Below are 19185 nucleotides of genomic sequence, written 5' to 3' on the forward strand. Positions count from 1 at the left end.
GGACTGTACGGAACAAGGGATTAAATGAAATTAAATACAATGGGAAATGGACTTTGACAAAGATTTTTGAAAAAATAATGTTTGGGTTGTGGATAAAAGATTGGGGGGAATGCTTAAACTGAAGTTTATAATGTATGGAGTTTTGTAAATAGATGTAAATACTGTTGTTGTGTCTTTCGGCTTTTCCTAGCTAGGGGTTGCCACAGCAGAACTCTGGTCCGCTAATGATGTAAATACTGTAAATATGTAAATAATATGTAATGTATATATCAATAAAAAAACGACTTTTTTAGATAGGGGCTGTGGGACATTTTATGTCCACATGGGCTACCACCATCTCAGGTAGATGGGGCTTCAGTTTAAGATCTCATCTGACAGATGACACACTCGGGAGTACAGTACCCCCCACCTCATGCTGCACTGCAGTGTCAGCAGTCTACATGCTGTGGGCATATAACCCACTGCCTTCTGCACCAAAGGTGAGTGTGATACCTGTTGTGTCACTGACATTGCACTGTCTCCTATACTGAGTGCACATGGTTACATGCAACTACAGTTGTCAGACAAATAATTCAAGGTAATTGATTTTATTGTTTTGTACTTTCAGTTCTACGGAACAAGCTGTCCTATACCTTGATGTGATGACTTCAGCTTGGAACATCTGTGGACAAGATGTGGTGACAGCATTTGACCTTTCATCTTTTAAAAATGTTTATGATCTTGGAGGTAAATGGTTTCAAACTACTTGTGAGATGAATGAAGTGCTAAGTGGCTACAGGTTATGTTACATTATGATGTTTATATCGAATGCAAACAAGGACTCATGGGAATTGATGATATTTATTGCAGCAACAGTCATAGCAAGTAGTTTTATTGCATTTACAAAATTGTTATAAAGCTCTATAGGTTATATACAGGCATGTTGTAAACCATTAAAATACATGATTGTTGCAAATTATATGATAAAATATAAAAAGTATCTAGTCTGTCTGCTGATCAAACAACAGTAAGTGACCGACCTGCAGCCATAGAAGAAATCAATGTAAAAATGACTTTTTGTGATACATACTCAAAGGGATTATAGAAATTCAAATCATATTTTTTGTTTTTGCTAGTCTCTCCACATTATTCCATACCAGACAGGTCTAAACCAGAATAGAATGAACTGTCAGCATAACTTCTCAGTCGTATTTATCTAAGAAGGAAGTCACCAAAGTTATAAAGTTTAATAAACACATGGGCAGCTCCATGAAAAGGCCAACAGAAAAAGGAAGAGTAAATTATTTATATAAGATACATCCTTTATTACTCACTTGTCCTGTAAGTTACTGAGTTTCTTATTATTTCCCCTGTAGCTGTCCATCTGCTGCCACCATCTCCTCTCTTCATTCACCAGGTCTACTGGACCCTTCTTAGCCTCCCTGGGCTAAATCTGACCACCATCTGGGGTTTGTAAGGAGATCAAGAATGCTAGTGTAGTATACTGCTTGCTGTAGAGTATTTCCTAACACCCACTCCCTTAGAGCAGCCTTCCCAAGTCCACAATATCTCCTCTTGGGAAAGTGAATGCTGCTTCCAGGAATGTGCCACCTCCCGACTGAGTGGCTCACAGCTGACCAGGCTCTCATGCTGCATAATGTATTGAGTCTGTACTGTCTCCATCTGTCCAGATGTGTGATCCATCTTTGGTCACTCACTCCCATCCTTCCCCATGCCACCTCGGTCACCTGTGGCTCTAATGAAACATGTGTCATCTGAGAAAAATAAGGCCTTTATCCCTTTGTGCTGCTGGGCTAACTAAGGTCCTACACTATGTGAGCTTACTTTTATCAAATAAACAGAGTGGTGACATCAGAGAAAGGTCACAAGAAAACGATACCACAAAATATGTACTTTTACTCAGTATTTCCTGTGAAAGACTGCGACTGAAACTTGTACAGTAAATGATACTGAGAACTGGGTTTATAGGAAGTACTAAGACAGGAAGAAATGGAAACAGATGATCCACCGTGGCGACCCCTAACAGGAACAGCCGAAAGAAGATGATGATGACTAAATCAACATTACCATAAAAATGTTTAAACAAATATACCTTAAAAATAATACACCCCGCAAAAGAACTCTATTTATGCTATTTGATTTATCCTTTGTTCATTGGCTTGTGGCCTTTTTTTCAGGGGAGATCCAGGGTGATTTTTCTACTATGTGGGGAATTTGGGCAGGGCATGAAGGAGCATGTCCTACTCTTTTCAGTTAGTGCCGTGGTATCTTTCATATTTAGCTGAGCTATCATCAGCTTAAGCAGGGGGACCTCTGTTTATCATCTCAAAGTCTGACACAGTCTGGAGAGTAGCACTCCCCTAGTGTGGGTAATCCATTCACCTGGAGTGGGAATAGAACCTGACAACCATCTAATCTTCCAGCACTGAAGGCAAGTTACTAGTTGAACCAATGACCTAATAAGCAACACGCAGCTGTTCAATGCCTGTTCTTGGACACACATTGAGATGCAGTAATCCCGTCACCAGGAGTGGGAATCAAACTCACAGTCTTCTGATCATCTAGCACCAAAGATGAGCCTGTTGTATGTGATCTAACAAGGAATATGCAGCTGTTTGATGCTTGTTTTTGGACAAACTTTGAAATGCTTTAAACCATTTAGACTAATAAGAATGATAAAGGCATATCTGTCTGAATGGCCTGTGAATATAAGAGGTGAAATCATAGACACATTAAGTCCATTGAAGTTCAAAATTATAAAGATAACTAGTATCTTGAATCTTAGCTAATGAAGACAGAAGAAGAAAGAACATTAAAGGATCAAAAAGTGTTTCAACTAATCACTGTTACTAAAGAAAGAATCATTACATGAATTAGGTATTTCAGAATCAAAAGTAAACAATGTAATATTATTGCATAGATACATGAAGCTTGAAACACAGAAGAATATGGAAGTAATATAAAATGGATTCTGTAATAAATGCACCTTATTTGATTCACTGATGAGGACATATTGTTAAGTATTTCACAAACAAAGCTCTTTTTTTCAGTAGGAGAAAATATATAAGACAAAGGCAACTTTCATGGACTTTAAGTGTAGATAGATTCATAGGTAATCAGTCTATTGAGTATTACATGGCCTTCAAGAGGTTACATACATTTGAAAAAGCATTCCCCTTATATAGCACACCCAATCAAGCAATAAAACAATTAAAACATAATTAGATACCAATTATGCTAAATATTTCCAATTAACTTCATTATTAAGCCCATGGGGAAGCAAGAGTACCATATTTAAGAATAAAAATAGGTTATTTATACAACAAATGATCTTTCAACAAAGCTATATCACCACATTTAATAAAAACTTTTTTCCAAAACAGTAGCTTGCAACAATTTATAATTACCATCATGATATTTTTTGAAGTGTGTAGCTATGGAACTCTCAACGTGTTGTTTTTTTACATCCCTAGCATGTTCTTGTAATCGAACCCTGACCGTTCTCTTCCTTTCAGCAATATATAACAGATTACAAGGGCAGTGAAGGGGATAAATAAGCCCCTCAGTGCAACAGGAAAAAAACCTTTAGAATTAAATTATTATTAATATAATGAAAATCTATTACTCTAAAGTCACAGACATTACATTTCCACATGGAACAGATCCCTTAGGCTTCAAACCAGAAGAAAAAGTCTCTTCTGGTAAAATAAAGGATGATTTAACCAACTTATCCATTAAACTTGGTCATCTTTTATAAGAAAAAGCTGTATTCTGACATAATACTTTATTTAGCCTTTGATCATTGATCAAAAACTTCCAAAAATATCTTATCTAATCACTTATTTTATTATGTATTAGATTATACAGAATAACATAGTATATCTTATTTTGATTATCCCTTATTTCAAAACTTCTATTAATATTCACATATTTCCCTTCAAAAAGTTTATCCAATGCAGCAATAATGTCTATTTTATTATAACCTCTATTTAAAAACATTAAAGAGGTTTGTAGAATTTATTTTCCAAGATCTTGTATGCTGTTACAGATTCTAAACAGGTGTAAAAACTCACTATAAGGGAGAGAGTGCAATAAATGGGGGGATGAATGTAGATAAGGAATAATAAATAATAATAAACAAAACATGCTGGAGGGATAGGCTCCTGACCCAGAGACTCCCCAGACTCTGAAATAGACTGCCAATACATATCAAGAAGAGTGCCTCTTTGGCCCTCATCAAAAGGAACCTTGATGATTGGATGGGAGAAAGGAAATTCACCCCGGGGATCACGTCAGTCACCCTTCTAGACAAGGGTCCAGTGAAGTAAATAGTTTGGGAAGAAATAGACAGGGAATTGTTATGGCTAGGCTTGTATAGGCCCTAGGGCTCATAGCCTAGTACCAACCTATGAACCTATGAACCTATGAATGCTACCATTCAAAGGTTTCCAACCAAAAAAACAAGAAATATGTAAAGAAACAGCCATATGGAAACCACCACAATGTAGAGTAGAAATAAAACCGATTTATTTGTAACAAGCGCTTTCACGTGCATCCAAAAAAAAAAATGAATTTCTTTACCAACTTGCAAGCCATCAAAATGTACATTATAAATATTATTTATATCATTTACAAAATTTTGTACTTCATCCTGACCATCCTCACAAATAAAAAACAAATCATGTATGTACCCGTAAAAAACAAATCATGTATGTACCCGTAGTAACGTAAAACATATTTACCAAAAATTTCATGTTTATAGATATATTATCTCTCAAACATAGCCATAAAAATATTAGCGTATATGGGGGCAGAAGGTGCCCCATAGCAGTCTGTTGCAACTGATGAAAAATCTCATTATTAAAAAAATAATAATTATTCAATAAACAAAATTCCAGTAGTTCAACGGTATAATTAGATACTGGAGTATCATCTAAGATATCATATATTGCCTTTATACTATCCACATGTCGAATACTGGTATATAGGCTAAAGACATCCAGTGTCACCCAATGCATTTTAGAATTCCATTGAATATCAGTAATTTTATCAAAAAATCAAAAGTATCTTTAATATAAGAGTCTAAATTTTGTACAAATGGCAATAAAAATGTATGTAATACAATACCAATATTATATAAGAAATATTTTTTGCAGCTACTATCGGCCTTCCAGAAGTATGATAAATATCTTTATGTATTTTGGGCAAACAGTAAAAGGTTGCCAAAGCACATCCTTCACTGTTAATTTTTTTCTTAATATCATCACTCCTAAAATAACCCAATCTAACACCTTTAGTCAAAAGCAAAGAAAATTGTTATATGGCATTTTGATATAGAGTATAATCAACCATCTTATAAACAGAGCTACTATTTAGGTGGTCACAACATATCCATAGATATTGTTTCTAGTTTAAAACTACAATTTTACTGCCCTTGTCTGCAGTTTTAATAATCAAATCTTTTCTATCCATAGCTTCATAGGTTTCATAGATTCATACTAAGCTAACTGCCCTTGCGAGCCATTTTAAGGCTAGCCAATTATCCCTTGTGAGACTCAAATGCTGCACCTTGTGTTTGTAAGGCAAACACCTTAACCATTAGGCCACCCTCCCACCCCCTTGTTTAAGAGCCCCCCATTTTAGCTTAGTCAAATTATAAGATACATCTTTCTTATGACTAAAAAAATATTTATAACATTGCTCAATTAAGAAATGTAACATAGCACTAAAATTCCTAATACACTCATTATTATAAACAGGTATAAAGTGACTCTTATGGGTAGCATTTTAAAAATTCAATGGACAATATGCATTGCTAGCTTCAATAACATTATATGTATCATCAGCTTCAGAATCACAAGAATAGAACAACTCATCTTCACTAAAACTGAGACCCCCACTTTATTCCCTTTCATAAAAATAATATTTGAGATACAGTTTATGTGATAAATGAAACAATTCTTGTTTTAAAACATGCCAACTAGGAAATACTGTTGGCACAAACTTTAAACCTAAATTTAAAATGTTATGTTGTTCATCCGTAAGAGTACAACCAGATTAATTACTACCGGAGCACAGCTATGAATGGTATCATTGCCACTTACCTTGTTTGGAAGTTTGTCTAAACTGTCTTTCACTTGCTAAAGTAGGTGCAATTGTTATAAAACTTCTGACTTTTTGGGTTTTATTGACCTTCTGCTGTCTTGCTTCTAAACTGATGGCACATTTTTATATTTTCTGCGAGTATTCTATAGAAAGATCTATAGCATCTTCCTGCACACATTCTCTTCAGTTTCATCCTCTGCCATCCATTGCTCTGCGATATGGGAACTTACTGGCTTATCACTCCTCAACACTGACTGTGTCAAGAGTTTCCACAGTTTTCTGTTCCTTCCTTTGCTGTCCAGCTTCAAGAGAAGATTTATACTGGTTTCTTGTGGAAGTCGCCAAAATATGTTCATATGGCACCTGACCAATTGCTGCCTGTTCCACTGGTTTCCCCTTAATTTGGATATCCATTGCTCTATCCTGTTGTGGTGCTTTCTGAATTAGGTTTTCTACATTGAATCCTTCACTTTGCAGGTACTCCATGACCTCAGTTTCTCTTTCTTTAACTTCTTCATTGCTAATCTCCTTTTCTACGTTTTCTCTTTTCCTCTTTGTATTCTTAGTTTTTGTATTGTAAAGTTTTCCATATCCAGATTGTTTTGCCTGTATTTCTCTTTGAATATCATTGGTGCTGCTCTTTTTCTATTGGTTAGTTTTGCTTTCTCATTTGCATAGATATTACACCATATTAAATTTATTTTTCTTTCCCATGTCCATATTTTGTCTTCAGATTCTCCTGATCTTTTTGCTTCTTCTTACTTTGTGGACTTGCTCCATCATGCTGTGATGGAAAGTACAGTTTTGTACCTACCATAAATGTAGATGTCCGATAGGTATGCATCTGCAGTCATAACATATGGGTTGTCCTGCCTCAGGCAGCCCTTCGGTCAGCCGGATTCCAAAGTCTGGGTCTGGCCTCGGCTGATGTCGCACTTTCCCCGACGTCAGAGCTTCTGGGGTATAAAGGCATCAGCCGACGCCATTTTCCTCAGTGTTTCTTGCCCCAGATGCCAGGTGCCCTCTAGGAAGGCTAAATTTGGAGAAAAGTTGAAAATTCCAAATAGTAGCAAACAATATATATACATATATACATACAAACAAATACACCATAATAGATTCCCCCAGCTAGCTGAAAGAGGAGTAAGCACCCTAGGAATACCACAGAGGGAAGGAGGGTGGGTAATCCCAACTGCAGATGCATACCTATCGGACATCTACATTTATGGTAGGTACAAAACTGTACTATGTCCTTCAAGGATGCATCTGCAGTCATAACATATGGGTAGAATACCATAGCCAAACTGGGGGAGGAGGTACTAAGATAAGGATGGTGTAGTTAAGATCCCCTGTAAAACTGCAGTTGCAAAACCTGCTTGGGATCTGGAGTATAAAGGTAGATTGTAATGCTTGGCAAATGTATGCACAGAGCTCCAAGTAGCAGCTTCTAAAATGTCCTTAGTAGCCACCCCTTGTAGGAAAGCTGTAGTGGTGGCTGTGGCTCTTGTGGAATGAGGTCTGATATTTTCAGGAGCTGTCTTTCCATGAAAAGAGTAGCAGAAACAAATGCAATTTCCTATCCATTTTGAAATTGTCTGTTTGGAAATTGCTTTTCCTTGCACTCCAGTTGCATATGCTACAAAAAGTTGGTCAGTTTTTCTGCTGGTTTTAGTTCTGTCCAGATAGTAGCGTAGTTGTCTGTGTACATCCAAGGTGTGCAATAGTCTTTCCCCCTTGTTCTGTGGGTTAGGGAAGAACGTAGGCAAATGAATAGCTTGGTTCAAGGATACCCTGGATACCACCTTTGGCATGAAAGTAGGACTGGTTCTCAGAGACACTCTATCCTGGTGAAAAATAAGGAAAGGCTGCACTGCCATTAATGCCTGTAACTCGGATACTCTTCTTGCTGAAGTGATTGCCAGAAGGAAAGCAGTTTTCCAAGATAAAAACTGTAAGTCTGCTGATGCTGCTGGTTCAAAAGGGGGTAGTGTTAATTTTTCCAGCACAAAATTGAGATCCCATACAGGCAGAGGGGGTCTCCTTGGAGGTTTTACATTTTTGATCCCTCTCAAAAATTGTCTGAGGAGACGGTGAGAGAAGATAGGAGGATCCATATTGTACTCTGCTGAAATTGCTGAAGCATGAATCTTAATGGAAGAATAGGACAGGCCATTGTGGAACAGTTCTGCTAAGTATTCTAGGATGTGTGCTAGGTTCGCCAGTGTGACATCTGTACCCTTTGATGTGCTCCAAATGAGGAATCTCTTCCATTTAGCTGAGTATGTCTTCCTTGTGGAGGGTCTGCGAGCCTCCAGGATAATGTCCTTGACCCTCTGAGATAAGACAGTTTGGTTTTGTTTTAAACAATTTTCCAGGCAGTTAGCTGCAGTGTTTTCAAGTTTGGATGCAGGGTCTTGAAGTTGTTCTGCATAAGAAGAAGAGGCCATAGGGGTAGAGGCCATGAGTTCGCCCGAGACATGCTTCTCAGCAGCGGATACCAGTGCTGCCTTAGCCAGTCTGGAGATATTAGTATCACCTTTGGCTGTTCCTCCCTGATCATCAGTAGAACTTTGTACAGCAATGGGAGAGGTGGGAATGCATACACTGTTAGGCATTCCAGCTGAAAGAGAGAGAGAGTCCACCCTCCAGGCTTGTGGGTGGTATATACTTGAGCAGAATTTCTTCAGTTGGTGGTTGAGTGGGGAGGCGAACAGGTCTATCTCTGGCATTCCCCATTTGTTTGTTATGAGTTTGAAGATGTCTGGATGCAGCATCCATTCATGAGCATCCGTGGTAGTTCTGCTTAAGCTGTCTGCTACTGAATTCTCTTTGCCTGCAGCTGGATGTTGAGATTCAGGCATAGGTTCCACAGATCCATTGCCATCCGGCATAAAGGGTAGGAATGCGTGCCTCCCTGTTGGTTATGTACCACATAACTGTGGTATTGTCTGTCCTTATCAGCAGATGTCCTTGCTGGAGGAATAGTTTGAATGCCTCGATTGCATGCTTCACTGCCAGCATCTCCTTTTGGTTTATGAGTAAGTTTAGTTGGTCTTGAGACCATAGGCCTTGGATACACTTGTCCTCCATGTGTGCTCCCCATCCTAGGTCTGAGGCGTCCGTGGTGATGGTCTGCCTTGGTTGTGGTTTGTTGAAAGGCAACCGTCTGTTGGACTGGCAGGCCTGAGCCCACCACAAGAATTCCTTTTTCAGGCATGGAATGATTGGTATCATGGTTTCTAGACTGTGCCTGTGTTGAGACCATACATTCCTTAGGTACCATTGTAATTTCCTCATATGCAGCCTGGCATGTGGGATCAAGATTATGCAGGATGCCATGTAACCCAGGGCCTGCAGGACTTTCCTTGCAGTAAGCTGAGCTTGTCTTGTCAGAGCCATGAAGTAGTCTGGGAGTTGCTTTTGTTTTTCTTCTGTGAGAAAAGTCATCTGAGTTATTGTGTCCAGATCTGCTCCCAAAAAGGTTATCCTTTGGGATGGCACTAGTCTTGACTTCTGGATGTTGACTGTGTATCCCAAGGCCTGTAACAGGTGTATGGTATAGGCCAAATCCTTTATTAGTTTTGTCTTGTTGTCTGCTTGTATTAGGCAGTCGTCCAGGTATGGGTAGATTTGAATTCCCTGAAGCCTGCAATGTGCAATTACTGATGCCAGGCATTTCGTGAATACTCTGGGCACAGTAGATAAGCCAAAGGGCAATGCTGAGAATTGATAATGCTCTCATCCTGCAAGAAATCTGAGGTGTCTTCTGCAATCTGGTCGTATAGGGACGTGCAGGTATGCCTCCTTGAGATCTAGAGTCACCAGCCAAGACTCCTTGCCCAACATGGGAAGAAGTTGCTGTAGGGTCAGCATTTTGAATTTTGGCACAATGAGATATGTGTTTAGTGCGGACAAGTCGAGAATAGGCCTCCATTGGTTTTCTTTTCTTGGTACAAGGAATAGTCTGGAGTAAAATCCTTGGCCTTGTTCCATAGATGGTACCCTTTCTATCGCTTTCATCTGAAGTAAATTGTTGATTTGTCTTAAAGCCTCTGGCTTCTGGTTTGGTGGAAGGTTTGGCATTCCGCTCCTTTTTGGTAAAGTGTGGACGTGAAACCTGTATCCTTTGTCTATTGTTTGCAATGTCCATGTGTCTTTTGTAATGCAATGCCAGTTTTTCGAGAATAAAGCCAGCTTTCCACCCAAGGGTGCTTCCAGTTGTTCCCTGGTAGGCGGAATCACAGTCAAGTCGTTGTGTCTGTCCTGTGGAAGTGGTTGTAGTTGCAGCTGTGGCAGTACTCCTCTGGTTGGCAGGCTGCCATTGATGACCCCTGTAGGCACCCTTTGATTGACCTCTGCCTCTTGGGCGTTTATTCCTGCCCCTCTGTGCTCTGGAGGTGTCTGGGAAGGACCAATTCTTTGAAGGCCAGTTTCTACTGAACCTTGGAGGTTGAACCTGCAGAAAATCCTTTACTGTTTGCACAGATTTTGCTTTTTCTTCCACTTTCTTTAGAATTTCCTGTGCAGGGGAGCCAAATAAACTTTGTTTCTCCATTGGAGCATCTAGTAGTTTAGCCTTGACATGGTCTGGCAAGGATTGCTCTTTTAGCCAGGCATGTCTCCGAATTACTGCCCCAGTCATAGCTGATCTAAATGAAGCCTCCAGTGCATCATAGCCACATTTTAAGAAATGATTACTGACCTGCTGAGAGTTGTGTACCAAATCCTGAAGGGACTTACGGTCTAAAAATTCAGGAGAAGAAAGCTTTTTATTCAGCTGATCTAACAAATATTCCTGGTACTGTATCATATGGAATTGACAGTTTAATGCCCTGGCAGAAAGAGTAGCAGATGTATAAACCTTTTTACCCCATCTCTCTAATGCTCTTGACTCTCTTTCAGAGGGTAGGGGGGTTTTGGCAGTGGCAGCTGCAACACCTTTTGGGCCCTGAGAAATAGTTTCTGGGTCTGCAGCATGGGCTTTATACAAGTGGAAGTGAGAATCCGGGACCCTGTAATATCGGTCAGGTTTGGCAGGGCCGGGGGAAGAGAATCAGGAGCAGAACTGACATCATTGAATGCATCATCAACTACAGTTAGCACAGGTGGTATGGCTAAAGGCCTATGCTGTGGCAAATGTAAAAATGTCCTTAACCTTTTTCTAGAATCAGAAAAATCCTGACCCTGCCATTGAAAGTGTTCCCTCATTGAGTGTAAAGTCTCCCCAAAGGAAAATTCTTCAGGAGGGGAGGCAGAAGGAATAGAGTTTTCTGCATCTGAATCCTCATAAGGTGAATATGGCCCTTCCTGATGGTCTGATAAATCGGATCCATCCGAGGAGTAATCAGAGGAGAGAGGTTCAGGGGGTTCAGTCCTAGGCCTTTTGTCGGGAGGAGGGTGGGAGGCCCTGTCTGGGTGAGGTTGGGAACCCCTAATCAAAGATATAAGGTCCTCAGCAAGGCTGAGAATCTGAGAACTTGAGGAAGGTCTCTGAGAAGTAGATTTGGCAGGTAAAGCTTTTGAAAGTTTGGCAGCTTTAGCCCTGGAGAAGGCCTTAATAGACATAGAAGTAGGGGGCCTAGCTGCCCCACGTGCAGGAGTAGAAATGTCCAATGTAATGGTGTCGGACAATTCTTGTGCGCTTGCTTCTTCGGTAGGGATTTCTGAAGCCGACTCAGCCTGGGCCGCTCTGGCCTCGGTTGTCGGAGGTATGTTTTCAGCAGAAGTAAGAACCGAGGACTCGGTTTCAGCCGAAACCGAGACACTCGCGGTAGGCCTAACCGTGGTTTCAGCCGTAACCGCGGGCCGTGAGTGTCGGTCCTTTTCCTTGCGTTTTTTGGCCAAATGCGTAGTCGGAGTCTCCGATGGCATTTTATATGCAAAAGCAGATCCAAAAAACTCTTCTGCAAACTCCGACCGACGTCTAAGAGTCCGTCGGTTGAAGGAGGCACAGGCTAAACAAGCTGATACGTCGTGGTCTGGGCCTAAGCAAGGAAGGCAGTAAGAATGGAAATCCTTATGAGGTATTTGTTTCCCACAAGTTAAACAATTATTTACTTTGTCTGACATCGGCTGAGGCAAGAAAGAGTCCCCAACGGGGTACTTAGCTTTTTTAGAAGTCTTCGGTAGCTGAAATCTCTGGATCCGACCGACCGGCACTTGCGAACAGCTTCTGCTTCGGGCACCGCGCGGCAAGAAAGACTGAGGAAAATGGCGTCGGCTGATGCCTTTATACCCCAGAAGCTCTGACGTCGGGGAAAGTGCGACATCAGCCGAGGCCAGACCCAGACTTTGGAATCCGGGCGACCGAAGGGCTGCCTGAGGCAGGACAACCCATATGTTATGACTGCAGATGCATCCTTGAAGGACATCCTGTGTTAGACCTTCTGCACTAAATCCTTCACTTCACAAGCCCTCCATAACATCATCTTCTAATTTTTAACTTCAACTTCACTAATCTTTTTCTGAGTAGTAGACTGTTTCCCAAGCCACGTGGCTTTGCTGCACTGGCCTTCCATCTTGTGTCCTGGATACGGAGGATGTCCTGCCTCCTCCTCCTTACCATCATGTCATCCACTCCAAGCTGCATTCTGTCAGTAAACCTATACTGAGTTTACCAGTCATTAGTTCACGTTAGGCAGGTTGATTAGAAATATGTCAAGCTTTCACTCAACAGAACTATCACAAGTAACCCGAGCTGAGCAACTGGACACCTGACAGCCAGTAGCTTACTGACCCAGGGTTGCTGGGCTTTATGGTAGGCACACTCTGACCAATAAAGGCACATAGATCCCTCCCACCATTATCATGGTACCTGGAATAGGTCAGAGTAGGCCATGTTCTCAACCAACTTATCACTGGCAAATACCCATGCTCATTTTTGTTGACATCATTCAATGTGGCCAAATTGCCTAGAGTCTGTTTTTATATCATTGCAAGGCTCATCTTGTACAGTGGACAGTCTTAGGTCAATATTCTCTTGTCTAGAAGATTTGGTGCACCACAATTGATGCCTAAAGTGGTTGGTCTATTCAACTAACCCCTCCAGCTGCAGCCTTTCTTATAAATTTCACACACCCCTATACTGACTTTCATTATGACTTCTTTCTATGGCCTGATGCAGTTGTCATATTTTTGCCTCCAGAAATACACACATGGCACACAGTGATTCAAATGTGTCCTGATAAAGGCACAGTAAAGCAGAATCATTGGCACTTTAGTTCTTGATCTCCCCAAGGGTATAACTCAGCAATATTTTTGGCTATGACTACAGCCTTCTGTCTATACTCCTAACTATCATGCCTTACTTTTCATAGGTTCATAGGTTTTCACTAAGCTTACAGGCAAAGGAGACCATCGATAAGCCTAGCTAAGTCACACAGTTCTGTGAGAGACTTGGATTGTCCTCCATTAAGTAGACTTTCTCCACGTATCCTCAGTGAAAATTTGTGTTCACCCATCCAGTCATCCGGACTGATTTTAAAAATTGCTAAGGAAGTGCTCTGCTTAAAAAGTAAGGGTAGCCTATTAAAAAATGGGGTATAGATTGCATTAAGTATTTGTCTCTCCATTTGATGGTATTGATGTACGTTCAAGGTTAATACATCAACAATTTGTTTAATTCAGCTCTTGCACCCACAGTTTTCAGTCAACAGAATCTTGGTTCACCATAGTTTCTGGATATCAGCTTTGAAGTCACAGATTTATATACTAAACAGGAGGGGACTCAGACAGAGTCTTGTGGGACATCACTGGTGACATTTTTTCTGTCCAGATACTTCCAAAATATTATGAACTCTTCAAGTTCTTTTCTTGCTATTTTTCATCTGTTTCATTCACCCAAAGCTAATACTTTACCCCAGAAATGTTGCAACCCAAGTTTAGCACTTTGCACTTATAGGTTCATAGGTGATTACTAGGCTAATGGCCCTGGAGCCTTTACAATCCTAGCCCATAGGATTACCCTGGCATCATGCCACCCGAATTAGTTCCCAGTGCCTCTGTCGAGTAGAGCCACTGGAGTGATCTCTGGGGTAAATTTTCTATTTACCATCCACTCATCAATATTTCTCTTGAAGAGAGCTAGTGAGGTGCTCTGTTTGACATGTATGGGAGGTCTATTCCATAGCATGGGCAGTCTCTGGGTTATGACCCTGTCCCTCCAGCACATTTTGTTGATTGTGATAATGAGGCTGAGGTCTTTGGACTGTGTGGTGTAGAGGGATTGGGATTTCTTCAGATGTAGCATTTCTAACAGGGCTGGGTCAGACATGGCTTTGTAAGTCAAACAGACATCGCCTCTAAGTAGGTGATACGAGACAGAGAATAGTTGGAGTTTTTTGAGTCTGTCCATGTAGGACAAGTGTTTAAGGCCTACAATCCTCTTTGTGGGGTACTTTTGTGGCCTCACCAGCTTTTGCAGGTGTCTAGTGAGGTACATGCCAAATGGGGCATTGTACTCAATGATTGGCCTAATGTGGGAAGAGTAGAGGGAGACAATGACCTCTTTCTTCCTGGATGCAAAACCCTTAGTAATGAGATGTGCCACATAGAAGGACTTTCTGACCACAGTGGCAATGTGGTGGTCAGAAGAGAGGTTGCTATCAACATGCGTCCCCAGATCTCTTAGAATACCATCTGTGTTCAGTGAACTGCCATCGATGTGGTAACTCATGGGAATGAATCTCTCTGTGCAGCTGAACAACACACTCTCATTTTTTCATTTATTGGTTCTTTACAGCTTCTCCTATTTTGTTTAATCCCCAAACAGGCTAGTCTTATTATTTTTTCCCTCACATACATCTAAGATTAGAGTCCATGAAGGAAGAGTGCCCTACTAGTCTACCCACATGCCTTACCCTTACATCCTACTCATCTCAGCCATACTCCCTTCCAGGTTTTCAGTCTTGTTTCTACCCCAGATATCCTTATCACGTTTATATCTACTGTTCATCTTTTAGATTAACTGATATAATTTCAATAATTTCCCTTTCAAATTTATTGTTGTTGGCAATATCACTTCACCATTATAGATCCTTCATCGAAGGACTTGTTATCTAACTGCATTATCACATGCTTCTTTATATAGAATTAAAGTGGCAACACGGCTGAAAATCTTCAAATTGAGATATGCCCCATTATATCCTGTCCAAACTCACCTTCTGTATTATCTCTGTTGCAGATCTTTAGCTCATCTGCAGTGAGATATATATTTTCACTGTTCACTTACAGTGAAGTGAAGGTACAATCTCAGAAAGAAGTCCTCTGTTCACAGCTTACAACTCCTCTTTTTTATGGTGGAATATTTTTGCTAAGGTGTGCACTCTCCTGTTATAGAGTCAACATTTAACAAAAGACACCACTAAGACTCACTACACAGTTACTGTGTACAGTAATTGCTTTAGTTATTGATTTAGTTACACTTTGTTGATTAGGATTTTAGGGAAGACCCAAGGTGGTATTAAACTGACTAGGGGAAATTTGGTCAGGGTACCAGGAAACTTCCCCTTCACGTTTTCGATAAGTCTGTTTTAGCTCTCTTATATCCACCTGAGCTACCACCACTCAGGCAGAGGGGCATTGGTTTATCATCTCATCTCTCGCAGGGGTGTAGCACCTGTATATTTACACACTGCAGTGTCAGCACTGGAAAATTAGTCCAACTATCTGTGGTGGGAATAAAACCCATAGCCTTCAGATCATCTGATACCAAAGGTGAATGTTCTGCCTTTTGAGCTATTGAGACTTAGTTTATCTATGTGGATCAGTGCCAGTTGCCTTGGTAAAATATAATTAGTATACATCCATGACACATTTAAAAAATACTACATTTGAGATGACATTCCTTTTCAGAGTTTATTCTACGTAGGTTCATGTGTCCTACAGGTCTTTATATACTGTCTCTCAGAACATGATGCAACGTTGATTGGCTGTGGTCACAATCCATGATGAATGTCACATTATTTTGTCATAGTTTGTAGTATATATCCACAAATAACTCAGATCTTTTGATCACAGTGTAATAAAACTCAGATAACAAAAAACTATCTTTGTTTTTTCACAGTCCTCACCCAAGCACAACACACATGGTTATGATGCACAAATACCAAAGAAGGAGTCCGAAAAAAATCAGAAGTTCACAAACCAAGCTATTGCCTAAGGTTAATAACCTTTATTGCTTTATCATTCAGGAAATACAGGTGCCTTTGCCAAGAAATTTATCGCAGCATATCCACAGTCAAGAGTAACTGTCTATGATTTACCACAGATGATCCATATTGCAAGAACGTATGATAAGCTGATTAAGGATTCCCAGATTTCTTTCCAAGAAGGTATGTGACTCCATATACCTATTTAAATATATAGATGATGCATTATCACAGTGAAGGCTGCCAGCCTAGCTAGATAGAATTTTGAAAATAATTCTATGTCATTGTAGATATTAATATGTAAGAAAACTAAATGTAAAGAAAACTGTGTATGTTCTGAGCTTCAAAAATGTAACCACAGTGCACCCTACGGGAAGAAAGCTGATAAGCAAATAATTGTATACCTGCTCTCTAAGCTTGGAGTCAGCCTGTCTGAGCTAGCAAATTCTTTCTATTGTTTTAGGACCAGAATTAATTGCTAAATTTTACATGTAAAATGCCTTTTTATTGCTGTAGCTTCCTGGCAGGTGCAAGACAACAAAAGAGATGTTAAAAATGTAAATGTTGAGTTTCTGTTGCCCTGCAAACTAAATCAGAGGTGAAACGAATGATGTAATCTGGGATGGCCCAGCAGAAATGTTTGTTAGTGTCAGAGAAAAGGAAAAGAGGCATTTTGTATCGTATTCTGGACCTGATAACAACTCATCAGCACTTGTCTTGCTCCTGGTAAGTACTAGGTTACGGTGATCTCTCTTAAAGATAGATAGAAATATAGCCAGATTAGTCTAGCTGTTTTCTATATTTATGTCAGACTATCCTACAGTGTTGCTGTAAAGCATTTTCCTGTGATCTCTGAACTCTGTAATGTCATTGTATTGAATGAATGAAGTATTGCCTTGTGTTTTATTATTTATTATTAAATATATTTAAACCTTTCAACTGTGGCTGTTTTGTGTAGAGATATTTAAGCTCTTAAGAGTACTTTCATGTATTCTGAGATACTGCACAAGTCATTCCTAAATAGCCTTCAAGTCTTGGTTAACACTACTAATTGGATAATAGTAATATCACACAGTAAGATTGGGCACCCTTTGGTAAGGGCCTTTATACTAGCTGGTAAAAGTAGGGGGTGGCAGGTGTTACTATCATTAAGTCTGGGCAGAAAGGGGGCATAGCTGGAGAACATGTGCTATCCTTCTCCAGGAGGGTCTGTGTGTTTGTATATAATTAAAATCTCAGTGTGTGTGTGTGTGTGTGTGTGTGTGTGTGTGTGTGTGTGTGTGTGTGTGTGTGTGTGTGTGTGTGTGTGAGCTATCTGGGGAGGGACATGAAGTACTGGTTGGATAGAGAGGGTACTGAGGTTTTGGTTTGCCTACTCAGCTGGAATCTTAGCCCTATAGCTGTACCAGTGGGGAGTCTTATTGGGGATCTGGAGAAAGAGGGAGAAACCAGCCCTCGACTGACTGTGATCTCTGTGTGCCTCTTAAGTGAAATTGTACTTTACTGTGTGTGTACTGGTTATCCTTCTCAATGTAGACACCCATAACTAGTGCAAGTGGTGAGGATCGAGGCTCCTTGATTACTGGGCCAGGGCACAAACATCACATATTAATTGTTTGGCAGTGATGGGATAGCCACACCACATACTAATTGGCTTGTAGTGGTGTGGATAATAAATTCCTGTAGCTTGTGTACAGTGATCACTGAAGATGTTTTTCTACTCTAAATCAGCCATGCAGTGAATATTCACAGTTCAGATCACAATTGTTTTATTTCTTTTCTGAGCTTAGTTAGTCAGGGAGAGCAGGCAAGCATGTCAGCAGAGGAGTATGGCAAGCTGACAAGGAGCCATTTGGCTGAGATATGCCAGGCTAAGGGACTGGTGCATGGAAACCTGACTAAGGCAGACATGATTGCAGCTTTGGTCACAGCTGCATCAGAAAACAGCAATCAGGAGGACAACCAGACTGGCCGTGGAGATGTACCACACTCAGAGAATGAACAGCTCAACCTTTTTACAAAGGACTTAAAAATCCATCTGGAGCTAAAGAGACTTAAGTCGGAAACCAGGTGTTTGGAAACAGAAGCAGCAGAGAGACTGAGACATCTACAAGCTGAAGAGAATGAGAAACTGTACCATCTACAGGCTAAGGAAAATGAGAAACTGCTACTCCTGGAAGCTGAAGAGAAGGAGAGGCAAAGGCAACATGAAAAGGGCGATGCTGACTCTTCACCAGAGTCATGGAGGTAATGAGGAAGGGAGTGAGAGGCAGAGGCAACATGAAAAGGCGATGCTGACTCTTCACCAGAGTCATGGAGGTAATGAGGAAGGGAGTGAGAGGCAGAGGCAACATGAAGAGGAGATGATGACTCTTCACCAGAGTCATGCAGGTAATGAGGAAGGGAGTGAGAGGCAGAAGCAACATGAAGAGGAGATGCTGACTCTTCACCAGAGTCATGGAGGTAATGAGGAAGGGAGTGAGAGGCAGAGGCAACATGAAGAGGAGATGTTGACTTTTCACTAGAGTCATGGAGGTAATGAGAAACGGAGTGAGAGGCAGAGGCAACATGAAGAGGAGATGCTGACTCTTCACCAAAGTCATCGAAGTAATGAGGAAGGGAGTGAGAGTCAGAGGCAACATGAAAAGGAGATGCTGACTCTTCATCAGAGTCATGGAGGTAATGAGGAAGGGAGTGAGAGGCAGAGGCAACATGAAGAGGAGATGCTGACTCTTCACCAGAATCATGGAGGTAATGCAGAAGGGAGTGAGAGGCAGAGGCAACATGAAGAGGTGACGCTGACTCTTCAACAGAGTCATGGACGTAATGAAGAATGGAGTGAGAGGCAGAGGCAACATGAAGAGGAGATGCTGACTCTTCACCAGAGTCATGGAGGTAATGAGGAAGGGAGTGAGAGGCAGAGGCAACATGA

At 40.7% G+C, this 19185-nt stretch overlaps 1 protein-coding gene across 1 annotated transcript in view; it reads left to right on the forward strand.

The window, feature by feature from the left end:
* Positions 1-598: 598 nt before the first annotated feature.
* Positions 599-19185, forward strand: part of LOC122808980 (acetylserotonin O-methyltransferase-like) — a 94077-nt gene continuing 75490 nt past the window's right edge. The window contains exons 1-2 of the mRNA XM_044080149.1: positions 599-726; positions 16296-16436. Of these exons, the coding sequence (XP_043936084.1) occupies positions 642-726; positions 16296-16436 (226 nt within the window). The 5' untranslated portion in view covers positions 599-641. The remainder of the gene's footprint in view (positions 727-16295; positions 16437-19185) is intronic.

The sequence above is a fragment of the Protopterus annectens genome, chromosome 1.part1, assembly GCF_019279795.1.
Source record: "Protopterus annectens isolate FY-2018-M chromosome 1.part1, PAN1.0, whole genome shotgun sequence".
Classification (NCBI taxonomy): Eukaryota; Metazoa; Chordata; order Ceratodontiformes; family Protopteridae; genus Protopterus; species Protopterus annectens.